The 25,978-nt window shown below is 47.7% G+C and overlaps 1 protein-coding gene and 1 pseudogene across 3 annotated transcripts; one reads left to right on the top strand and one right to left on the bottom strand.

Annotated features, from left to right (window-relative positions):
• The first annotated feature begins 459 nt into the window (after window positions 1–459).
• On the top strand, window positions 460–25,105 carry LOC144128676 (cytochrome P450 18a1-like). 3 transcript variants are annotated; one of them, XM_077662270.1, is made up of 9 exons: window positions 460–606; window positions 4,255–4,490; window positions 6,056–6,177; window positions 8,334–8,440; window positions 11,155–11,459; window positions 16,717–16,832; window positions 18,051–18,309; window positions 21,546–21,736; window positions 22,539–25,105. In XM_077662270.1, exons 1-9 carry the CDS (start codon window positions 604–606, stop codon window positions 22,715–22,717), a joined length of 1,518 nt encoding a protein of 505 aa, XP_077518396.1. In that variant the 5' UTR covers window positions 460–603; the 3' UTR covers window positions 22,718–25,105. The 3 variants fall into 3 exon arrangements, with proteins under 3 accessions (XP_077518396.1, XP_077518395.1, XP_077518397.1); XM_077662269.1 differs by having other exon boundaries at window positions 4,222–4,490; XM_077662271.1 differs by lacking the exon at window positions 4,255–4,490.
• Window positions 14,593–15,884, bottom strand: LOC144127696 (uncharacterized; annotated as a pseudogene).
• Window positions 25,106–25,978: the final 873 nt, after the last annotated feature.

Raw genomic sequence — 25,978 nt, 5'->3', positions numbered from 1 at the left:
GTTACTGAACAATACCTCAGTATGTATGTATGTATCAATAAACAAATAAATAAATAAATAAATAAAATCTGCACTCATTAAGGAAAAAAACCTGATGCGCAGCAGCGACACACCGTCGGTCACGACAATGTGGTCCCCCCCCCCCCCCCCCCAATTAAACTACCACACGTGTAATGATGCTGCAATAAAATGCATTCGCGAGTTGAGGGCCTCGACCAGCTTGACTAGCCATCAAGAGCGCATGCTGCACGACCCAACGTTACTAGACTAGTCTAGTAACGTTGGCACGACCATACGGAGAGCGACATTTCCCTCAGAACACCTGCTATATAAAATGAAGTTTTAATTTTCTTTCTATTTTTTTTTCTCTCTACGCGAAGGTTGTCGTCCCCGCCGCGTGCGGCGAAAACTATACGATTGGAGCCTTTTTTCCCAGTGGTTGAGTCACATTGATCAAAAGGGCCGTCTGTACTAGCCCGTGAGAGCTCGGTGGCGAAAGTGTACTTCGTAGTTGACGCCTTCATTTGGAAAGCCTGACCTTCGCCTTGTGGCCGCCCGCCTACACTGATTACAAGCTTTTTGGCCTGGGGACCGTTGCCAGAGATGGTATGTTTTTAGCTATTTGACGCTGCAGCTGAAGGAAGTAGTTCAGCGGGTTGCACCGCCGTTGAGCTTCAAAGCAGGTTTTCTGAAACTCTTAAAAAAAAAATTTGGGACCTTCTTAACCACATGCTTAGTGAAAATGCGATATCATTTAGATGTTGGCCCGCCAACAAATGTTCCTAAGGACCCTCAAATTTCATTTTCATTTTTCATTTTCATTTTATTTGTTCTTAGTTTTCTGTTTACAGAAAGCTAAAGTAGGCCCACCCCTGATAATAGATGTAGGTGGATTAGTGGGTATTGGTAGGTGGACTAATGGGAATTAGTGGGTGGATTAGGGTCTATGCGGTTTAACGTCCCCAAGCGACTCAGGCTATGAAGGACGCCGTAGTGGAGGGCTCCGAGTAATTTCGACTACCTGGGGTTCTTGAACGTGCATCGACATCACACAGTACACGGGCTTCTAGCTTTTCGCGTCGATCGAAATACGACGCCCGCGGCCGGGATCGAACCAACATATTTCGTGTCAGCAGCCGAGCCCCATAACCACTGAACTGAGATGGAAGATTTGATCAGGTTAGTATAATTTCATACGAAAAATCCAACGTAAGGTACTCATTCTACTCCTCAGATTTTCATATTTGGCGGTGCAGATGACATCACGATCCTCTCGACCAATCAGGGAATTTGGTTACGGAGAAACCAGGTGGTTTTTGCAAAGACGACAGCCTAAATGCCATTGCATTATTTAGCAAGGTTTGTTGAACATTCCACGCAGATCACCACAAAGACTTAAACCATACTAAGTCGGGGACGCCGTCTTTTCCCTTTTCCGCCGAGAGACTTTTACGGATCCCCCCTGAGTCAAGTTTCTTTGTAACCCATGGCAACGATTCTGGCCCGACGCTCAAGCCTTCGTCCAGTGTTGTGTTTACGTTTCTTACTCATAAAACGCAAAAAAAAAGAAACTTTGACTAATTGTACAGTTATCTTACTAGAACCTGTTTCGCCACTGTCCTCATCGAATGGGGCTCAGTACTTAAAAGCGATTTACGTGCAGGACTCTTGCGCCTTTTGCGCGTTCTTCTGAATGACATGAATGCAAGGTAGAGATCCAGTGGGCAGGCCTGTGCAATTTCAATGTCAGTTGCTGGGCGAGTTGGTATTTCATGCTTTCATTCACGCAGCGCGAAGACGTCTTCGCGCTGTATGAATGAGACCTGTGTAATGTCCTTTTCATTTTTCCTTCAGTCACAATAGCATCTCTGCTGTTGGGGTTCTGGAAGCGGCTTCCTGGCCCTACGATGTTAAGATCTAGGAGGTTTACGCCGATTGTGACGAGGGCTGCTGATCAAAGAGGGGGTATCTGTTGCTAAAGCCGTCCTCGTTGCTTCGACAGACGCTGCTGTTGCGGCGCGCCGAAGTACGGCAGATACAGACGAACATATTTTCAAACCCCAATATCTCATACACCCAACATTATACTCCGACAACTGTTCCTTGTGCCAGGCCCTCCCTACACTCTTCCACATTTCGTGGGGATGTGGGGCCAAACCAAACACATTACAGACGGAAAACACGTCTTTTGAGCGGTAGGAGGCGCTGCGGACCATCGATAACCTGGAGGACCAACGGGCCCTCACACCACAGGTCCGCAGGGCAGCTCAAGCCAGTAGACCCCTGGAATGAGGGCCCCACCCATAAACTCGGCCAACTAGCCTTCACTTAAAATGAAGTTTTTCCACCTCCTTTTCTCCTTTCGGTCGGTGATAGTTTCAACCCATCGCTATCTCCACGTGGCAGCGATTGTGGCTCAGCTTGAGCCAGTGGACAGCCCCGTGCAGTTTTTTCATTCTTCCTTCAAGCGCAACAAAACAACAGCCCCTATCTCAGGGCCCCAGCAGCCCTGGCCGCCAGGTCGGCCAGCTCCACCAGCTCACGCTGGGAGGCAAGATCCGAGCGGGCCGGTGCCTGCGTCCGCTACTCATGGGAGGGGTCGTGGAGTGGGAACCCGGGCCTGCTCCAACTGGCCCACTACTACTGCTGCGTGCAGACAAAAGGAAGTTGATAGAAACTGACGCGAAGGAAGATTGGAAAAAAATTGTAAAAAAGGCGGGGCACTTAAGCTCCGCCTTGAGGGTATCACGCGATAGCGTAATGGGTTAATTCCCATATATGCAGGATACGGTGGCCGCAGCTGAGAAAGAACAGGGTTAATAGGAGAGACATGAAAAAGGCCTTTGCCCTCCAGTGAGCGTCGTCAGACTGATGATAATGATGCTGGTGATCATCATTTGAGAAAGGTCGGCTTCATTTCACAGATACAGATGGCTTAGTGGTTATGGACATGAGTGGGTACGGAGCTCGGCGGCTGACCCGAAAGACGAGGGTTCTATCCCGACCCTGGCGAACGCATTTCAATGGAGGTGAAATGCTAGAGGCCCGTGTACTGTGCGATGTCAGCGCACGTTAAAGAGCCCCAGGTGGTCGAAATTTTCGGAGCTCTTCCCTACGGCGTCCCTCATAGCCCGACTCACTTTAGGGCTTAAACCGCATAAACCAAACTAAACCACGTGTCACGTCACGTTTCGCGTGACATCATTTGTGCCGTGAGTTTCGCTGCACAACAACACCGCTGGGTCGACGCCGTTTTTTTCCGCAGTACGGGAGCCTTAACGCTTTCGCTATTGAAAGGGCTTCTTTCTCTGACTCGCAACGAATGGAGGGCCTGGGTGTTAGTGACCAGTCCTTCACGTACCGTCGTTCCCAAAAGTAACCAGGTTTGCTTCTAACTCGTATAGTGGAGCCCTTCCGGCTTCCCTTAAAGCAAAATGGTCTTGAAAGGTGAAACAGGGGTTCTGCCTTCCAGATATTCATAGCGTGAGGGATGTCATAGGTGCTCCACTCCGCGACTGAGAAGCAACCCATGCAGCCTGCCTACTTTTGGCAAAGACGCTACATTAGGCGAAAATGGGATAATGTTCCAGACAGAGATTAGAAGCATGAGTGCACATGTTTTTATACCCGCAAAGGAAGCGGAGCCTCATTGGCCGCTAAACTACTTTTCCACATGCAGGAGAGAGATGGAGGGTAAAAGAAAGAGAAGACCCAGAGGGGAAAGAGAAAGATGAAGTAACTACAAAGCCGTAGTACTGTGCGCTGTGAAAATAAAAATCGCAGACTATCTATGCTCAGCCAGGTGGCACCAAAACAGAGTGAACTCATAAGGATGCTGATGTGAAATTCTCGGGTGGCAGCCACATAAGTTACGGGCCATGGAGGTTCGTCAGGCATTGTTCCACTTTCTGAAAACGTCATGCTTTCGCGACAGGTTGTCACTTTGCCACACGTCCAACATTTACACGTTACACGCCCAGCATTTGTGTTGGACGAGTGGGAAAGGGATAACCTGTCGCGAAAGCATGACGTTTTCAGAAAGTGCAACAATTCCTGGCGAACCTCCATGGCCCGTAACTTATGTGGCTGCCGCCCGAGAATTTCGCATCAGTATCCCTATGAGTTCACTCTGTTTTGGTGCCACCTGGCTGAGCATAGATAGCCTGCGATTTTTTTTTTTCACAGCGCGTAATTTTACGTGTAATGTGGGACACCTCGCAGGCGCTAACCAACAGCCTAATGGTGGCGGCGCAGTTCCCTGGCGTCGTGGCTCTCTGCTGTAGTACATTTGTGCCGCTTGTCGTCGTTCTGTTGGCGTCGCTGCTGGCGCTCACGTGGTGGTCCCGCAGAGATGGAAGCAGCCCAACGCTGCCTCCAGGTCCTCGAGGGCTGCCTCTGCTGGGGAACCTCCTGTCCGTGAAGTGCAACTACGGCAACTTTCACTTAGCCCAGTATCCGCGCTGGGCCGCAAAATACGGAGCCATCTTCATGTGAGCATTCTGCTGCTGTACACATCGGTGCATACAACTCCAGAATGTGTACACGCACCCGTACAGCAGTTAACCTGTACACGCAGGGCACTCTGCTAGCTAGTGACCATGCATGTATAAGAGACACTTGCTGTGGAAAATAAGCTTCGGGAGGGCGAACATTACTAGAGTGCGTGCATGGGATCAACAGACAAATGAAGCTCTGTGCGGAGCAGAAACAAGAACACTTTTTTCAGACAGTTTTTATTGATCCAATGATTGAGCATCTTTCATTGCGTGAAAGTATTGGATATTTCCGCCTCCACCTTCACGCTTGACCTCTGACCTTTCTCAGCTTTTCCGATACTTCTTGAGCTAGATCTGTGAACATATAGCGTGCATCGAGCGGGAAATAGACAAGGGCTGAAAAAACTAAGGAACCAAACTAGCTCTCTGAATTCAAATGCTCGTGGGAAAAGGCCGTAGCATACACATATTCACACACCGCTCCGAAACAGTCAAACAAATTAGCAGAGAGAAGACACTGAGTGGAGACGGCACTACTTCTTGTCTGCATACGCTGTGCTCCCGCTCTGTAGCCGTGTAGACGCGACCGCATCATGTGATTTGTTGTAACAAGGATCAAGTAGCATATTCGTATTTCCGCAAGTCTTCTTTTGCATTCATTGCCTTTCTTGGCCAGTATATCGGCCGGCCTGTATACACGGAACTGTCACTCACCATCTGACTTCGTAAGCTATACTCCTCGCGTGCGATACACAAAAGAAATATCACGAGACAGAGGACAAGCCTGAAGCAAAAATTGAATAGTACTCGTTGCAATCAGCAGGATTCGAAGTACAATCTGTGCGCTGACCACAGGGTCACCAACCGTCCAGCGGAAGCAGTCGGAACGAGGTAGGTGTGATTAAAGGGACGTGCTTGACGTGGTTAACTAATAAAAGATAAGAAAGACTTCACAGCAAGAAATGTCATTCCATCGAACTGACTTTTGTATTTGCGCTTTTTAAAGTAACCTTTCCCATTTCGGTTGCCGGTTTTACGTGACCTTCGTTGAGACCCGCTTTACAACGCTTAGACCTTTGCTTCTTGCTTCCTCTTTCTTCGGTTTGGTGCATGATACTTGCGAAACATTGCCCTACTTGAGGTAGCACCCATGGGTATCCGAGCATTTAAGACAGAGTTTCAGCACAACGGGAAGTCTAGCTTCAACTGAGACAACCGCCCTGGCTACACACTCCCTGGGCGAGACATTTTCCAGGGAAATAGCACTTTGTTCTTTACGATTTTTTTACGAAGAAAGTTGAGGGGTCTAATTGTGCCTACTCTCCACCAACCAACACCTCTGGGTGTTGCACATCACTTCGCTCTTGTTACTCTCTGTTTGATTAGGACCGCCTGCCTTTCTTTTGTGGCTCCCTATAGTGAATTCTTTCATCCCTCTTTCTTCATAAGTGGCATATGCTCTTCTTGACGGCTAGGAGCGCAGCGAAGACAGAAGGGAAATTACTAAAAAAAAGCTGCCTGAATAGGAGAAATCTCCGTGTTTGCTCACTCCGCACCAGGATAAAACTGGCAGGCGTCAAAGTGGTGTTCCTCAACGACTACGAGACCGTTAAGAAGTTCTTCTCGAGGAAAGAGCTGCTGGAGCGCTCTTCGAACTGGGTGCTCATGAGCGAGATAAAGGGTAAGTCACACCAATCCCATCGCTGCTAAAAAAAGTAAAAGTGCGCGGAAAACGTTCGTGGAGTGACAGATGCCACGCTAGGCAATTAATTAGTGCAGTTTCATACAATTACAGTTTAAGCTCGATATAACGAAGCTGAAGGGGTCCGGCGATTACTTCGTTATAGCCGTAGCTTCGTTATAGTCCGTGTTGACTGAGCTTCCAAGGGGAATCGTCATTCCTTCGTTACATCCATTATCTCTCTGTAAACAGTTTTGTTATAACGAGGCTTGACTGTAGTCCAAATCTAATCAATTAGCTACGCGTGCTCATGGCTGCAAACAAAAGGAAAGCATCTGTATGAAAAAGGCAAAACAGCGTAAAGAACACGGACGACAGAAAGAAACATCGCGCCAAAATACATGCGCTTTCGAGTAGCTTGCAAGCGAAGCAACCCATCCAGTGCACGTGAGTAGTCGAAAGAGGCGAAATTTGTTCACCCACAGTGATGTGGGCAACTGCGTTTTCGAAATTCTGAAAACTGATATATATGTAGATACAGTTGAGCCCGGATATATGAAAATCCAGGTATCTCGAATTATTGGCTATGTATAAAGCGGAGTTTAAGGTGTTCGCAGCCAAACCTCAAGAAAACTGCTTTTCTCTCTTGTGTTCGACCTATCATTGAATATGCCTGTATTGTATGGGACCCTGCACATCGGGTGTTAATTGAAAAACTTGAAAAAATTCATAACAGAGCAGCAAGGTTCGTCTTGGGCAGGTACGGGCGAAGGGATAGTTGTACAGCAATGAAAAAAGAATTGCAATGGGAACCACTCGCTTCCCGTAGAAGAAAATTGAGGCTAAAATTGCTGTACTTAATAGTTCACGGAAAAACGGGGATTAATTTTGAAAATTACTTAAAACAGCCCTTTTACGTTTCTCAACGACATGACCATTCCCGTAAAATTAGAGAGTACCGTACCAGGACGAACTTGTTTGCAAATTCATTTTTTGTTAAAACAGTGCAACAGTGGAACCGGCTTTCCGAGGAGCAAGTGTGCTCTGCAAGTGAAGATGTATTTTTTGCCAATCTGTAACCCCCCTGCTATAACGCCTTCGGGCAAATGCGGGGTAACTCTTGAATAAAGAATAAAAAATAAAGAATAGGAAAATCGAGCAGGATGTCGAACTGCACGCCTTGCCCCTGCAAGTGGCGCTTCTCCTAATGGTGATTTTCGAACACTTTTTGCACGCGGAGACGGGTAGAATGCGCGGTCTTGGGCACCTGCTTTCAGCTATAGGGCTGTGAAACGATTTTACGAGGTGAACTTGGTGTCTGCTTGAGGGTGGTTTTCGATCTCATGTGCTCATTTTCCACGCCACGTCAGTGTCACACGGTGAAGCAACCTAATTTACTAAACCTTGCGGAGGCACTTGCCTGGCGTGCTTCGCTGCATAAAGGCGTTGTGAAAACCAACTGTACCTTAATTTTAATGAGCGATTATTTTATTTATAAAGTACTGCCAATGGGACTATAAATACTACTATAGGGAGCGTATAGCTCGAAGGAACCGTCCTTTCCGGCTTCGATGCGAGGAGGGTTATTGGTGTAGCAACGCCTAGAGACCGGTGTGCTTCCGGCAGTTCGGTGGCGGCATGTCGCTGCAAGAACCGCGCCACTAGCGTGAGTGAAATGCATTCTTCCTTCTAGGTTACAGATAAGCTCATGTACTGCGATTTTTATATATCAAATTATCGATACATCGAACACTTTCGCAAGCCTCTTCGAGTTCGATAAATCCGGGCTCGACTGTATTACTTACGGTGGGCTGCACGCGTCTCAGTAATTAGGGAGACTAACAGTAATAGTTAGAAAGTTAGGTGCTCAACATTAGTCAACCATCTTGCTAGTTAGTTATCACGTCTTAACTGTATCCTGATGCCCTAAACCGCTGACAATGCCATGCCGAAAATAACCGCTCTTCTAACTCAAAAAGCCCATTCGTAAAAAATTGCAGAACATGTTAGGTAAAACAAGCAGTATGTACATTTTGCAAGCTCTAGTTTAGAGCTTGTTCTTTGCGCTATTTAGGAAGCGCTTTGAGCGGAACAGGCGTGGTGAAAAATGGTAGTTTTGTTACTCTCTGCAACGAGCATTGCTGGTTCGATTTCAGGTGTATCCTCGTTGAGTGGCAGTGCGTGGAAGGAGAACCGGCGGGTGTGCTGGCAGGGAATGGCAGAGCTGGGATTTGGCAAGGACGAGATGCGGACTCGTGTGCAGGTACACGAAGCCCTCGCTCATCGGAACGCACTCTTCGAACACGCGTTCGCTGTCCTCAGCTCGCCTATTTATCGAGGCGCTCGCTTATTAGTCGCAGTTCACTGCGTTTGAAGGCTTCGGTTATGTGTCCAGAAAAGTACCGCGCTTGCATGTATACCTTGAGATCGTAACCTTCAACACCGACGACTCAGTGTTCGGAAGGATGTTGCAAGGCATCGCATTGCGCCCAATCGTGCCGGGACTGTTCGCGGACAAATCGACGTGTGGCTCCAGACTGGCGAGATGCGGCTGTACGCGACGCAGCGTAGCCGTTTTCACGAATTGTGACGTTATATTGAACATACACGGTCGATAGTTCGTAGCGGAAACACTTCAGGCCGTGGTTTCCCACAAGGCTCCTCGACAACTACAAGCGCGCCCTATCGGGGGTTCCAAGAAGCAGCGCTTGCTGACGACGAGGTATGGGCGTTCGCACGATAGGCCGCAATAGGCCGGATGAACTCAGTACGCGATGGGAGACGGGACATTTTTGCCTTTTCACTCGACCCCAAGGGTCCAGACTGATCACGGCGGCTGGATCAAAACTTTCCGCTACTTTGGAAAGATAGCGGGGCTTTAGTTTCGCAGCTCGCGCAGCGCCATCTGCATGCGCTTAACATAGACGACGGGACCATACATGTGACAAGGTCCGGAGAATATGGCAGGGTTCAGATAATGTGACAGGGCGCCCCCAGCTGGCGCTTCTCTAGCCGCAGAACCACGGCTCAAGTGTTCCTGCCTGAGTGATCTACACTGTACTTTGCAAGGGTCGGAGGAACAAATTATGCCGTAATAAAATGAATCATAATAATTTTGTCGCTACGCTGTTGCCTACAAGTCTCAGAATGGTGGCTATGTGCATGCAGTAGTTTTTAATGTGCTTGGTCGGCGTTCTCTGTTGTTGGTGTTGTTGGCATGGTATGTCGTAGCTGATAAAAATACAGTGCGCCTTCTGTTAAACACAAATGTGGCCTAAAGTGTGGGTCGCAATGACCATTTTAGCCGTGTACAGGGTACTATCGAGAAAACACGGTATCTCCGTGGGCTTCGGATGGGCCGCAGACACGAGTTGAGAAAGCAGGGCTATGTGCTTGTTACTTGGGCTTATTTGCGCACAGACAACTACACTGAACGCAGGGGTAATATATACAAAGAAGATTACGAGTCCTTCTTCTCCGATAAGCAACCTGTTGTGGAAAGGTGTGTATTTTTTTAATAAACAACATTTCTTCAGCATAGTATACTTTTAGCTCTTAGTCTCGGCAAACTCAAGCAACTATCATCCGAAAATCGCAGTGAATTTTTCACACAACTGCCGAACATTTCCGCGAGAACGGCTGCCAGCAGAAGAAAACTGATCTCGCTGTTACCCCGAACGCTATTAGAGCCAGCGCCGGCGTAAAGAGAGCCGCTTTGTTTTGTGATGCCTTAATTCGCTCGGCCACCATCGCAGGCCGCCGCGATAGCTTTTCTAACTGGTAGCCAACTGCACTGCACGTGTGCTCTCTCTTGTCTTCGACTTTAATACTTTCATTCAGCTTTTCAAACTGCTAGGCACCAGTAACGCTGGCGCCGTGGCCGTTTAATGAGCCCCTTGAACACAAAGGTAGAGAGGCTCGACTGTATGTCCCCAATGGCAGCAGGTGAGAAAGCGACCAAGGCGGCCAAACGTATTGCGAATACCCATGAAGGCGCACGAGCCCTATTATGGCCCTGAGACGCTGAGCACTCTGTCCACCATGAAAAGAAACGGCAGAACATGGCGGCACGTAAAGCGCCGAAAGCGGCGAAGAAAGCTGCTTATAACGGCGGCTCCTCAAGCCACGAAAGCAGCCACGGAGACCACACGCGGCGCATAGCTCGAAAAACACAATCGGGCGAAGACAGAGTATACTAGGCCCTGGCATATAAAGTGGGCAGCTTACCGCCATGCGTAAGTCACCCCATACGCTTTTCCCCCAATGAATTTAATGCTTACGCCTACACTGGAAGAAGAGACAGTCTAGAAACTTTTTCTGCTGACACAGTACGCAGTACAGCAATCACAGTCTCTCGCTGTACCCAAGGATTGGTAACGACTTCTACGATTTAATTAATGCGTTAGCATTTGAAGCTCCATTGTAAGCACCCGCTGATGTAGGCGTAAGATTGTGTACACGGGAAAGCCCTAGCTCTCTCTACTTGTAGGGGAGAGGAAAGAGAGGCCGGAAGGCGGCTGCCAAGGAAAAGAACCCCTCCCCCCCCCCCCCCCCAAAAAAAAACGTGAATAAACAAATTACTAATAATAAGTAAAATTGACTCAGAAAAATTGAAAATGACTAAAAATGTCTCAGCAATGATGATGACCATGACGCCGAAATTCTGGGCAAATTCAGGTTTGAAACTTCGCAGGTACCTAAATCGCTACATGATACACAAAGGCTTCTGATGCTAACGTATTGTAGACGCGCAATGGAATCGAATGGCCTTTTTTTTTCTTTACGCCATGAGGACCTGCACATTATTCGTTGAACTGATTAAAAAATCGGGAGGCTTGACGTAGCCTTGCGGAGGTAATGCTCCATTGCCTTGCTGATGCGCATTTTGTAAGGGCTGCCCATGAACGTCTAAGCTCTGCTCATTTTCCTCAAAACTTTGAAATGCGTGCTTAGAAGTCGTTGCCTTGCTTCTTGCAGGCCGAGGTGCAGCACCTTCTGGACAAGCTGTCCGATAGCGACGGTGCCCCGGTGCCCGCGCGACCCCTGCTGGCGGCCAGCGTGGCCAACTGCGTGGCGCTGTACTTGTTCGGCCACCGCTACGACCTGGACGACCCGCGGCGCCGGCGCATGGACAGACAAGTGGACGGCTTCCTCTTGGCAGGGGCCTTGATGCCCGTCGAGTTCCTACCCGCTTGGCTGAAACGACTGGCCGGGCTCTTCATACCTCACAGTCGGAGCGCCTTCACCAAGCGTTTCGCTGAGGAGCACGACGAGTTTTCCAGGTAGATGGCTTGACCCCATCTACATTGCTCAGCATTACCTCAAATATGGGTCAGCCAACGGGCAGCAGCCTTTGCAGCGACACCGGTTAGTGGTACACCACCGGGTCTCGCGGTGTAGCTGTAGCAGGAGGGTGTCCGCACGCCCGATGTAAAGACTCAGAGATGACGTCATCCATCAACGCCGGTGAGAACTTGCGCAAGGAGGAGCCAGCCAAGGAGGCGGGATAGATGAAGATGTATAGCCATTGCCCCCTGAACAGCTTTCAGGCCTGCACGTCACGTGACGCGACGTCAACGACGTCACTGCGCACCGGCTGAGGGCCACGAGCGATTGCCGCGCGCTCGCCTCGCGGGAACTGATGCTACAGACAGGCTCGTCGACCGCCAGGTCCGCGCGATTTATCAGGGCAAAGACAAATAATTAAGATTACGGACAGAATTATACACACTTATTTATCACAGCAGACTCTGTCTGTATGCATATTTACAGATATTTACGACTACACATCGTTCGCGGCCAAAATACATGACAGACAGAAAACAATATTGCGCTGTAATGTAGACGGATGTTGCCTTTTATACTACGTGCTATAAAATCGTAAACAGCTGACAGACGAAACAAGTTGTTGCACCGATAAGAGATACACACAATTAAAATACCAATCTGTATATTAAAGTAGGCCCTGTGGCACGGTATGAGTTTCAGATGAAAGAGAGGAAGCAGAACATAGCACATTGCAATGCCGAGAGGTAGAAAACGAAAACCATACTCGCATCTTAACTGTACGTTAGAAGAAAATATTATTTCATCCATTTTTCAGAGTAGGTGGCCGCCCTTCAATGGCATAAAACACAACATATTAATTTAGAGTGGAAGACATGCAAAGAAACCACAGTATATTAAACACACTTGTGACTAAACTGTGGGCTAGGTTATAATAAATAACCGACACAAAGAACCACTTATTTCACTGCTGCAGGTACAGGAATGCACAAGGAATCCACTGCACCAACTGCATTGCACAATAATATAGACCCTAATACAATAATACATAATAGTCACTGCAACAATAGTACAATAATAGACACTGCAAAAGAAGAGCACATACAGACAAAAGGTGTGACAAATCAATCATTCACCTACCACAGCAGGCACTGTCTGAGGTTCAGCTCATTAAAAAAGCAACAACATTGCACTTAATTGCCAAAATACTTTAAAATTTCAGATTAAGAACAAAGAACTGTCATTTAAACGGGGCTAGAAAGCATGCATGACGCAAACAAAAGAAGGCTCATTGCGCTAAAAAAGGCAGAAGTTCGCCAAAGAAATCACATGAGGAAACTGCAATAATATACCTGCAGTGCAATTTAGAGTAATTAAATGTGCGGTGTACAAGTTATGGAAAATTACTTTTCAAGAAAGATTTGGGCTTTTCTGTTTTTTGCCATCTGTTCTTTTATAATATGAAGTTGATCATTCCTTTGTGTGCGTAAGTTGTTAAGCGTTATGTTTGCTGCACAGTTTGCAACAAGTGTGACAAGGAGCTCGTAGGCATGCCCATTTTCACATGCATCTATGTCCTCAAGCCTTGGTAGAGAGTTGAGCGTCAGTTGCCGAACGACATTCCTTTGGTTGGGCCCATGGAGAAATTGTGTGCAGGCACTTTGTGTCACAAGCTTTGTAGCTACAACCTCCGTGTACATGACTATTGTAATCACAAGGGCAGAGGGAAACTTGAGTCCACCTCGGTCTAGTTGTGCGATTAAGGAATGGGTGTCTTCTTCCATTTCCGTCTCACTTCCGGTAACAACCAAGTGTCCTCGGCAACTTTCACACTTTAAAACTTTCATTGTAGCATGCGCACAATACCCGCCAACATAACCAATAACTGGCATTCGTTCCCTGAGTGCATAAAGGTAAGCGTCTACAACTTGAACACTAAAGAAGGTTCCTACATCTCTGACACTGTTTGTTTCTTCGATGTTTCTGAAGTCATCAGTGCTCACCTTTAGCAGAGCATTTTGAAGGCGAATCCAGCCCTCTGTCTCACAAAGCTGTCGAACAGATATGTGCTACTGCCCACCAGCCATTTGCCGGTACTGTCCAAAACGACTCTCGAGAGGATCCGTTTGAACTTTCTCTAGTAGGACGTGCTTAAAATGAAGTTCACTTATACAGTACTTTGCCAATGCCAGTAAGGATTGAGCAGATAACCTTAAGGCACTCAATGAGTCCTGGGTAAGGACCCCAGTGTCATGCCCATAAAATTCCAAGACATCAAGCCAGGTAATGAAACCATTCAAAAAAGCTACTTTTGGGTCATCTGTACTGCAAGACATAGGTTCTTCGTAAACAGTACGATGATGGAAGCCTTTATTTGGCTTTCTTCCGTTGACAATACTCCACCAGCGAAGAATGATTTTGATGAAATCTGCCGTTGCTCCGCATGTTGAAAATCAGCTTCACCACTTCGAGCTGCCAGGGCTGTGGCTACGTACGGATTAAAAACCTGCAGTACCAGCTTCACATTTTGCCGTTCCAAGTTGCTCGGATTAACTGCCTTGGATGTCAAGCCATACCCAGACTTTATCAGTAGAGATGACTCCTCTTTATGTAAATCTCTGAAATTATTAAATGAGGCAGTCATTTTGCATTCAGGACGAACATCATTGTTTAAAAGCTCAAAGCGTGGGTAGAAAAAGCAAGTCCCCGCATTTTTCTGATTCATCCAATTGTTTCTGATACACTTAAAAAGATGTACAGCGTCTACCACATAAAATAATTGCCGATCTGGATCTGCCGGAGGTGGATAAACATGACGAAGCATTGGCTTTGGTAGAAACATCATTACCTTTCTGTTTAGAGAGTTATTGTCACAAAAAACGGCTATGACCCTGTATCCAATCTCTTCTAAGTGTATGATCACCTTCTTCAGTATGGCATGAAGTTGGTCGCCCTGTATGGTTTTTACCGGAAGAATGTGTGCTACCTCCTTGAATGAGCTCAGCAGACTTTGTATCGTAAACACGTGTACAGATATGGCTGCCTCGCTGGAATTCACTGAAGCACCACATATGCTTCCCCCCTTATAATCAAAACAAGGCTGGATATGAATTTCGTCAAGCATCAACGTCACTGTCTTTTCATGTGGCTGCAGATGTGTAAATCTCTGGGAAACATACTGAAGAAAAGTTTCATCACAAGAATCAATTTCTGGGCACATTTGTACAGATGAGCACGCTTTCCTAATAGTGCTCGGATGGGGCAAGGCTAGTGTACTTGTTTTTCTCAAATACTTGTAGGCATGCGGCGATATTGTGTGGAGAATGCATGCAAACACCATTACCTGTGTGCTGTACTGAATACGCTCTGCAGAGAGCAGTGTTAGCTGTTCCTTTAAAAATTTAACATCCCCTTTCTTGTTTTCATTAATGCTTGCTTCCAATTTGTCTAGAAGGGAATTTACTGCAAGCGACAGGTGGCGAGAACTACAACACTCGCCAGACTCGTCAGACAGCATGTACAGGTTGTTCAAAATTTCCAACAAGGAGCTTACTTTGCAAACCGAGTCTGGTACAACAGCGCTACCAAGATTCTTGACCGCGGATTTTTGGTAGCAGGCTGAGACTTGGAGGTTTTCGAACACTGTCAAAGAAGCCTTCAACCAAGGTTCACGATCATTGGTGATGTTCAAAAACATCGTACACTTTTCTTTATGGATCACAGTCCACTGCACTGACACTGAGGCCACTTGCAGGCGCGCCTTTAGTTCTTCGAGTGACGAAAATTGGTCTCTCTCCTGCTCCGCTTCATATGACGCCAGTGATCCTTTGACATCACGGGCGAGTTGGGAAGATTCTAGTCGGCTCCTCTTAGCATCAGGTGGTTCTCCCATGCTGTTGTGTAGTGCTGAAAGGTACGAAGGGCAGTTGGGAAATACAGTAGGCACCGATCCACGGCGCTACCGCGGGACTGGCAATCGAACCGAAAGAACATTTCCTCTTCTTGTATCCGTGTGCGATGTCGTCGTCTCGATGCATGAAGCATCGAAATGATCGGCGCAAACTTGCACAAACGTACAAACGCTTTGTAAACATCTCAGAATCCACTTATTAAAATAGCCTAATGCTAGCCCCTTTGTCTATAAGCGTGTTTGCAGCAAAGAAATGCGGCCACAATCAATCTATCTGGGCTTCGGAAGTATCACAATAAACGTGCTGATTAAGTAAAAGCAACCAGGAGCTCATAACAGTACCATAAACATTACTTACCTTAGTGTACGAAGTGGGCACGAAGTCCTTCTTTGGAATGGCGCGTAACCACTTCTTGAAAGTGTCGTCGTCTTTTGAAAAAGAAAACAATTGTATCTTCTTTCCCGTATCGTAATTGCCGGTGCACCCCGGCACACAACACTTGTTCGGCATTTTAGTATCCACTGCACATCGCACACGGAAACAAAATTGTCGCAAAACAACGACGAGAGACGACAAACGCGACCACGCCGCTGCAACCAACCGGCCCGAGCGGCGCAGGGAGCGTGAAACAAAGAACAGCAAGGACTAAAATCATGTCGCTGGCGATGCGACTTGTGCAAGTGTCAGCCTGCCGGATGTGACGTCAAAATTTTGGGCGCATGCCTGAAAGCTGTTTAGGGGGCAATGGTACTGCCCACCACAAAATGAGAGCAAGCGATGAATGAAAGGAGACACGCGAGCGCTTACTTGAAACAATTTATTGGGAACCGTAGACCGGAGTATACAGGCATGTCATGGCCTGGCACCACGCATGCGCAGACAACCGAATTGTATGTGACGTCACAATCGTATCACAGCTCCGTTCGAGATAGAGCAATGCATGGCACTGGCACACAGGCATAATCTAAGCAATCTTTCATTACTGCCTCGATGATTTCGCGCGCCAGTTTACAGCTTGTTTTGGTGATGATGGTGCATTCTTAATGGCTTGGCCTGCACTTGGATTCCGCACGGGACCTGCACTTGGTGAAAACACAGTACGATTGCGAGTGCCGTCGGTGAGCGCGTAAATAATGTAACCTTCTGCTTGTAGGATAGCTCGCCGCTTTTGCAGCCAGGTACAAATCTCTGGTCGCCCAGTAAGCGGGAAAGATCTATGGTTGTTTCCTTTAGCTGACTACTATAAAATAATTACGTTTCTGAGGCGCATACTAAGGTGGTCACAATAGAAAAATGCAAACTGGCCATCACTTATCGCTTTGTTTTCGATATTTGATTGCAGGGAGCAGATCGCAATCGCCCAGAAGACCCAGAATGGCAGCCGTCAGCGATCGCTCATCGACTTTTACATCAACGAAATGGAGAAGCAAGCACCCGACGCCGACGGACCTCTCACGAGTGAGACAACTTTGTAACGTTCTTTCCTTTTGGGCTCCTTCAAACGGCGATTAATTAGCGCAAAAAGCATTTCAACTTTTACGTTTTGTGTTTGCGTTTCCGTTTACCACGCTAGACCGGCGACGACTACTAATGCGCGACCATTACCTGGGTCTATTAAAGTTGCGTAGAGATAACGTGAGCTCACAAACTGCGGGGCTACCGCAAACTATACACATAATGAATCGATGCCTATCCAAAGCGACGAAGAAAAAAATGCGCACGGAGGCGTTCATTTCACATCCTACTCGCAAGCGTCTGCTGGCCATCGATTTCAGGCTTCCTGCAGCCTCTGGTGTTTTTGGTCCGCCTGCTTGCAACGGCAGGCCGCACACGCCGTCATTTCCGACTAGTGTCCAATCACTCGCTTTATTGGGCACAAATTTTCACTTTTTCGATCAACTGTGACTGAATGTGGGATCTAAACTGCTGCATGTTTCGGTTTATCTTGAGTGGACCACCATTCTTAATTACTTAGTGCGTTTTTTTAAAAGACTTTTTTTTCCGCGTCAGTCAAAAAGCGACTTACGTGCTCTCATTTTTTCTGTGAATACTATTGTATTGTCTAAACAAAAAATAAAGAAAAGGGGCTCTTGGCCGAGTGGTATAATCGTCAGCCAACACGTAGAAGGCCAGTTAAGGTCTGACCTCTCTAACGCTGTTTATTCTACTTCATTTGTGTCTTGCTTTTAATTCATTTTAGAACACAATAACAATCCACCTTTGTAAGCCGCGTAGCCGTAGTTCAATTAGTTGCGTGCTTGCAGCCGTTTCACTTTCACCGGCTGGCAGCGACGCCCACCATATCCTTCGTTTCCTCTTTGTTCGTCGTATGCAGTGGAACTTCGCATGTGTTGCCGGTTGTGCTTTGTGATATTCGGGAAACACCGAGGTGATCAGTGACATCATCATCTGTGCTTGTGACTTTTTCGCAGACTAATAAAACGCGAAGAGGGGCGTAGCGCTGAAAGTCCTTTTCGTTTCGCTCAACCCCCCCCCCCCCCACACACACACACACACGCACACACACACACTGAGCTCTGTTAGGATATGGAGATCCGTGTAGCACTGCAAGGGGATAAAAGAGGAACCGCGCTGTTCGTTTTTTTTTTTGCCTTTTGACCTTCGTGCTGTTCTATTCCAACAAACCCAAGTCGTTCGTGTCGGGTCGGTGCGCAGTGTCAAGTCTGGTGGGCAACTTGACCGACATCCTGCTTGGCGGAACGGCGCCCCTGGCGCAGTACCTGCACTGGCACGTGCTCAACCTGGCCGCACACGCCGACACGCTGCAGGCCGAGTTGCATCGCGAGATCGACGCCGTGGTGGGCCGCGGCCGTAAGCCCACCTGGGAGGACAGGTCGCGCCTGCCGCTCACCATGGCCACCATCTGGGAGATGTTTCGCAGGAAGGCGGTTCCGCCCCTGTGCCTGCCCAGGAGGTGAGCGGACACCCACATCGTCGTTGCGGCGCTGTTTTAGAGCTGGAATGCGCTATTGGTCTGCACCTCGCACTTTTCGCGGTCGCCTCCGGATTCCGAGCTGCGCCGCGAATTCATAGTTGCTGGTGTGTCTTAGTGCCAGCGTCGCTTGTAATATTTGGTATATGGTCGGCTTCTGGCCAGGTATCCCAGCTCAGGACGCCTTTTTACTCCTCGAGGATGAATTATTGACAGGAATACCACGAGGAGGACAACACTCTATCCTCGCGCTCGATTTAAAGGATGCATTTGACAACGACTCGCAAAAGGCAATCCTCCAAGAACTTAGTGCTTTAAACTGCAGGGTGCGAATATTTTCTCATGCAAAGGCATTTCTGTCGGAGCGCACCGCTCCGATAGGAAATGGTGAGACCCGCACTGATAAGGCTCCAATGCACAGCAGCAGGCAGAGCCACCTTTCACAGGAGCAGCACTCCAGGGGATTGGAAAGTTATGGAAGCCAACACTCTACCGTACAACATTAGGGGTCACTTAATGGTTTCCCCAATACCGAAACATAAGCTCCGTGAGCTGCACGTGACAAGGCGCAAGGCTCGAGTGGAGCGTTTTCGACAGAAATTTCTCCAGAAGGACGTTTATGCTACATTCGTGGATGTTACGGCATATCCAGGTGGGGGCGTATTCGCGATAGCTTCGGTAGCGAACGTATACAAACCACAAGTAACAGCCTCTATTAGGGCAGAAGGCACTGCCGCAGCTTAACCCATATCTGTGGCCTTTGGTACTAAACGCCAAGACAGACTCGGTAAAGGGGCCACCGTATCACATATCACAGACTCCCAACAAGCCTGCCGTGAGTCTCAACAGGGTAGCAGAGCTCCTTGCTGCTACACCTTTACAAGAACATCGCCGAATTACTTGGACACCGCGGGTCATGCCGGGTTAGAGGGCAAGGCTAATAACCTAGCTCGAGAACTAATTAACCCAGCTGGTCCTTCTCATACTCCCCTCACACCCCCTCTTTCCCTATATACACCATTTTACGAGGAGCGGAAGGAGAACGGAAAGATAGTGTCAAACACGTGCGCTGCACGACACACCACTGTTGTCCCCCTCTTCTAGGCTCTTAATCCCAAACCTCGTTTGCGCCCTAGCGTTCGAGTCTACAAAACAGCGTGTTGATTGGAGCGCAGCGTCGGCATCGTCGGTTTCGCGCGCTCGCCCGAGAAACACGGAAGCGCGCAGAGTTGCTTGAGAGAGAGAGAGAGAAAACTTTTATTTCTTTCCAAGAGGTTCGCGGGGATGAAGACTTCCTGGTCGTCTTGCTTGGGTGCTGGCGACTTGAGTCTTCAAGCAAGAGTGGGCCCTCAGTCCAGGGCTCCACTGAGTTGTGCCGCTTCAGTTGCGTGCTTTACCAAGGCCCTCTGGACCTCAAGCTCGCTGCTGAAGAGACAGCTCTCCCATTGCTCCGCACTCGGTGTTTGTTGATTGTGGAATGCTATGTTTCTCTTGCATTCCCAGGTGATGTGATAGAGTGTGGGCGTACTGCCGCACCAGGGGCAGTCTGGTCTGAATTGCGTTGGTGATATCTTGTTGTATGTGTGTAGGTTAGGGAAGGTGTTCGTCTGTAGCCTACGCCATCCTACAGCCTCTTCCCTATTTAGTGCTTTGTGTGGTGATGGATATCTCTTTCTGATTCCCCTATATAGTTGTAGGGTCTCTGTGTAGCCCCCCTCGCATATGAGTAGCCGTGACTCCGAGACGATCGATAAGCCTGCTCGGTAAGTGAGCCCTCGAGCTAGACTGTCCGCCCTTTCGTTTCCTGCTACGCCTGCGTGGGCTGGCACCCAGATTATATGTTGTATGGGTATTCTTTCAGCTGAGGCTGCCGCCTCGCTGATTATTCTGAGGGCAGTGCCGCTGATATTGCCCTTCGTATAGTTTCTGCATGTTTCTTTCGAGTCCGTTAGGATATTTAGGGAGCGACCTTTTCTGTAGCCTTCGGCTATCGCTAGCGCGACGGCAATTTCTTCGGCCTCTGCTATCCCTGACACCCCTACTGAAGCGCAGGTGATAGTTTCCCCTGTACCGTTGACCACCGCTACCGCGGCTGTGCGTTTCTCTGCTCTTGCGTACATAGAAGCGTCTGTGTATAGTGTGCTTTCGGATTGGCCTAGCCTTCTGTTTATCTGTTCGGCCCTGGCTCTCCGCCTTTCTTCGTGTAGGTTGGGATCCATATTTTTAGGTAAGGGTCCCACGTTGAAAGTTCTTCTGAGGTCGTCTGGAACTTCTGTGTATCTGTCAGCCAGACCACTTGCGTTCCGACCTAGCCTTTTTAGGAGCGCCCTTCCTCAACTTGAACTCTCAACCGGATTTCATTGGCTCGCTCCGGTAACCGCTTCCGGTGGTGGGGCGGCGCCGATGTTTTTAGTACGCTAGCGCTAACAGTGGTCGTTTCCCGCATTTAGCGGTTGTGTGTCTGTCTGTTTGTCTGAAGCCGGTTTTGTGGCAGGCTGCTCACCTGGAAAGCCGAGTGGTGGGCAACCTGCCCAGGTATATAATATACATATACATACCTGGTCCTACCGCTCGGTGGGCCGGTGAGCAGCCTGTCCACCGTGTCCGACTGCAGCTCAATTAATCGTGAGAGCCTGCTCGCGAAGAGCAACCTGTATCGCAATTTATACCAAGCAACCAAAGTTCCACCGATGGCGGCACCTGGCATTGAAAGGCAATCCCGCACTGCTTGACCACTGCTCCAGGAGTGGTCGTAAGACTCCCACGAATCTATAACTGCAGAGAATGACCAATTCCGCATATATGGACATTAACCCGTTATTGCTATCCGAACAACTGCCATCCGTGAACATTGGTTCAGAACTCCGGAACCGAAGTGAAAACCGAACTGCTATCGCACCTAATTCACATTTAGCCTAACTACGCAAATTGACCGTCATTTTTTTTCTCCTTCGGCAGGTACTAGATATTTGGGGCGAAAATGGCACTCGGACGACAGAACTTAGTAGTGGCGCAGCTGGCGCCGATGAATCACCCTTAAAAACTCTCCGTGCGGGCCACAGTCGATCTGTGGTGCCGCCGTAGCACAATGCAAGTGCTAATGTAAATGTTAAACGTGTTCAAATGGGCAAATGTTGTACGAACATTTCGGAGCCGTCCAAGTGGGCGCCGAACTGTCTCGAAATCCAATGCAGCGTACATGTATCCCATGGTTGCAGCGCTGCGGAGGACGTCACCATCGATGGGGTTTTCATTCCCAAGGGAACCAATGTATTGGTGAACACGTGGGCCGTGCACATGAATGGCAAAACGTGGAAGGACCCCACCAAGTTTGACCCTTACCGCTTTATTGCGCCCGACGGATCGGCGCCCACGTCGAGACCTGAGAACGTGATCCCTTTCACACTGGGTAAGTTCTTAAATGCCGGCGAGGCGGTTCGGAAATCTTTCTAGACTTCCAAACGCATTGGCAGGCGTCGACTTGAGATATACTGCAACGCTTCTGCCCTGCCCACTTCTATACCTTGTCTGTGAATGGGGATCGAACTAGCACCTATACAATAGCAGCTCGAGCGTTGTTTTCTCGTCTGTTGCTGTAAGGGAGGATGGTGACAAGCCCAGGTGCGTCGTCAGGTACATAGTGGTGCATGGGGATTGAAGAAGCTCCGCTTCGGCTACGAGATGCAGCGTAGCGGATAAATTTGGAACCCTAAGAGGCCTTTAGCATGCATTAGCCTCGCATAGCACATGTTCGTATCGGCCAACGTTCTGGGAATTCAGGCCGCCGAGGTCGACATTCGATTATGTGACCTTATTCCCAGCAGCAGAGCGTCTACTGCGCCGCCGAGGCGGATCAGTATGACTTTATCCCCATCGTATACCCTCGTCGATGAGGTTCCATGAAGAAGCAAAACCTTGAAAAGCACTACGCCAGCGCAGCCTGCTAGATCAGTAATTGCGTTGTGCATCGGTGTCCTATGTTGTTTTATCCGTAATTTATTTCTATTTTTCCAGAATGCAGCAAATATGCAAGACCACAAAATAAGAACGAAGAGCTTCCGTGGCAGAGGAGAATGTTTTGACACTGGTATTCTGTAAAGAAATTTTCCATATAGCGTACCATAACTTATGAGTCATGTACTTGAGCGAAAGGGCCACGATCCCCCACTGTGTTCTGTTCTAGATGCCTGTCCTGTCGTCTTTCCTTACAGGAAAAAGGAGCTGTCCCGGGGAGGCACTGTCTACCACGGAAATATTCTTCTACTTCACACACCTCCTTCACGAGTTCCGCATCCTGCCCGAGGAAGGCGGCAGCCTAAAACAAATGGAGTCGCTCCCTGGTGGCTCCAACGATCTCGCCGACGTGAAGCTGCGCTTTCTCAAGCGCTGACCGCGCTCGTCGCATGTCGGCTTATGTCATGGTAAACTGCATGCTGAAGACAAGCATACTGCACAGAATAACTGCATAACATAGTAAACTGTATACCTAAGGCAGGCTGCAAACTGTAGACTGAAGGTAAGCGGCTGATATATACATAACAATAGACATTCCACCCACTTCTCTCTTTCTGCACGTCTCCTAAAGCAGCCTGGTAGACAGGGGCACAGCCAAAGAGGGAAGCGGGGTGTGGGGAACTCTTGGTGCCATCACCTCCTCGCCCTCCAAAAGTAAAATTGCGGAGGGCACTTGAGACTACTTGCGTGCTACGCGTACGAAAGCATTGACTTCTTTTTAATCCACACACAAATCTACTGTAATAAACACTTAATGCAAGCTAATCCCAATAATCCAAATTAATCCTAAGTAACCCACCAGAATCCGCCCTTAATTCAATTTAATGCAATCTTAATCTACCGCAATCCACCAAAATAAGCTCGTAATTCAACTTAATCCACCCTATTGCAACTTAATTCACTGTAATCCACTCTTAGTCCACCACAATTCAACATACTGCAATCTAATTCATTGTAATCTACTCCTATATATCGTAATTCAACTTAATTCACCCTTCTGCAACTTATTTCAATATTAATCCACTATTAATACGCCACAGTCCACCGTAATCCAGCTTAATTCAACGTAATCATTCCTAATCCACCGCAGTGTGCCAGAGTTCACCCGTAATCCACCACAATCAACCGTAATCCAACCTAATCCTAATTAAGTAACCCCCTCGAACCCTCTGGCGTAGAAAGCACTGTCTTTTTTGTACCATCACCGTACACAGACACCACCGGCTTTTCTCGTAATGGGAATATTAAAGTAAGGCTTTCGTCGTAATAAAATCACCGATATACATATTTAGTATGGCGTGTGTATTGCGTTTTAGCGGTATAACGGGTCCAGGGTACGCATGCACAGAGCGCTAACGGGAAAACAGCGTTACATACTCAACACAATTAAGCCTATATTGGAGTAAAAATGGTGTAAACTCTCCTTTTGCGCATTCCTTTTTGTGGGCGGGGTATGCAGCCCAAATCCCGAGGTAGTCTTCAGTTACTAAAAATACGAAATACTTACGGTTTGCAGCGGAAACAGATTCCCTCCTCAAAACATGCCACGTTATTCCTGTTACGATGACAATGAGGTTGCAACCTACTTTTTTTCTTTTTGCTCAAAGCCTCCAGTGCCGCGTTTGAAAGCCTCCTTCCGATTCTAGCTGCATCACGCTTTGCGAAAGAACGTACTGCATACACTCTTAAAATACGTAACTAAAAATTTTGCTACTGGAAAGAAATAGAAGGTAAACATTCGTAGCAATGCGGATGATTAGCCCTAGCTACAGGGTTTGTCCTTGTGCTTTCCCGGCTAATAATTTTCTGTTTTACGATTCGGTAAAAATTGTAAATTTGATTTATGCGTCTTTCATGGGTGGCTTCTGCCTCTTGGCACAGAACTTTAGAGCTCTGGCGCCTTTCACTGGAGGCTTCTGCTTGGCGAGCTTAAATTTGGAAGGCCTTGCCATCTTTGATTGGCGGCGGTAGACTGTTCGCTTCTTCGGGTTTCGCACGCGCCTCAAGTTCGACACCTGGCAAAGCCGTCTGGAAATACAAATGGCCTCTTCACTGTTTGTGTGACGTCAACGCACTTTCTCCGGTTGACAATTGTCCGACTGAAAATAAATAAAGAAAATCTATGTTGTCAATTTTTTGCACATCACTTTCGCCAACACGTGGCAGTGCGATGTCAACGGTTTTCATTACATTAACAACAACAAACTCGGGCTTTGGGAACCCCAAACCGCCTCTTTTTCGGTGATTGATGAGTTCCATCGCTGCTGATACAGATGTCCTTGATCTTTGTAAATTTCGACAAGCGCTTCATGCGCGTCGTTCTTCGACAGCCTTTGCAGTGTAACCGGCGATGTAATGTTATTGTAGCATTTTCCACAGTTGAAGGTGGCGGTTGAAGTCGACGTGTGCTCAAGGCCGAGACGAGAGTATTGCTAAGACATACCATAGGTACTTCAGTTAAATTGCAAAGGACATACTCCCCCCACCCCCTCCATATAAGTGCGATTATTGCAGGACCGTGACAGCGCAGTTCTTATCACGTTCTTACCCCGCCTATATATTTCTAAAAATGTCATTTGCTTGAACTACAGAAGGGCCCATGTAAATACGAGGTGCTCTCTGTGATGAAGCATCGCTTAGCACACATGCCTAATCGGGCACATTTCAAGCGTGAAGAGTTTCGTGTCTGACAGTCTCTGTAATTGCAGCCTATTTAATTGAGGGATGCGTGTAAAGACATATGTTTTGGTATTCACGGAGAGAAATAGAGAGGGGGGGGTTGAAGGAGGACGTGGGACATAAAGATTTCATTCGCGTTCATTTTTGTTCCTTTTTGTACCTCGCTTTCCTCATGCCTTCATTGTTCTCGGAACTCGTCAGACAGACGACGGGATGGCAAGAATCGAAAATAATCGGACGAAACCAACTGAAAACACGAGCAGCAGTTAATAGTTTTGTGAAGACATATAGGCGACCTCAATGTTCTCACTTTTCACTGTACGCACCTTTACATTATATATTCATATATAGTTCGTGAAAATAGTCAATACATTTCACATCCCTGAGACCTGAGATAAAAGGTTAGAGCAAACTGAAATAAATAAACAAATTTATATATTTATGTCTTACAATCTCTTGGGATTGACTTGTTGCGATCGTGTATAAAAGTATTTGTGGAGCAGGCCAACGAACGCTATGCCTTTTAAGGCAAAAGCTAAATAGTGCACCGTCAGATGTTAATGCATCCGCGAGGAGTGGGATTTGTACCCCAGGCTCAACGCATAAATGGATATCATTGATGTACATTAAGAATACTAAAAGTGCAAGCACTGAACCCTGTGGTACTCCTGAATAAACACTTAAGTTACCAAATACGGAATATTTTTCAGTTTGACACATTGTTTACGGTTTTTCAGAAAGCAGTCAATCCATGAAATTACCTTATTTTCAATACCTATAGCCTGGAGTTTTGCAAGTAAGTCTTGATGAGGAACTAAGTCAAATGCCTTAGAAAAGTTTAAAAAGATGGCATCTAACCGACTCCTTACATTAAGGGCATTTGCGATATCGTAAGTTATCTCTGGCAACTGTGCGGTTGTCGATAATCGGGATCGAAAGCCACGTTGCCGACTGTAGA

Source organism: Amblyomma americanum, chromosome 4, assembly GCF_052857255.1.
Source record: "Amblyomma americanum isolate KBUSLIRL-KWMA chromosome 4, ASM5285725v1, whole genome shotgun sequence".
Lineage (NCBI taxonomy): Eukaryota > Metazoa > Arthropoda > Arachnida > Ixodida > Ixodidae > Amblyomma > Amblyomma americanum.
Note: the sequence above shows the minus strand (reverse complement) of the source record. Positions and strands in the feature narration are given on the sequence as shown.

Coding starts and splice junctions, on each gene's coding strand:
- LOC144128676 (XM_077662269.1), top strand. Junction 8,441..11,154: donor AGATGCGGACTCGTGTGCAG/GTACACGAAGCC, acceptor TGCTTCTTGCAG/GCCGAGGTGCAGCACCTTCT. Junction 11,460..16,716: donor GAGCACGACGAGTTTTCCAG/GTAGATGGCTTG, acceptor ATTTGATTGCAG/GGAGCAGATCGCAATCGCCC.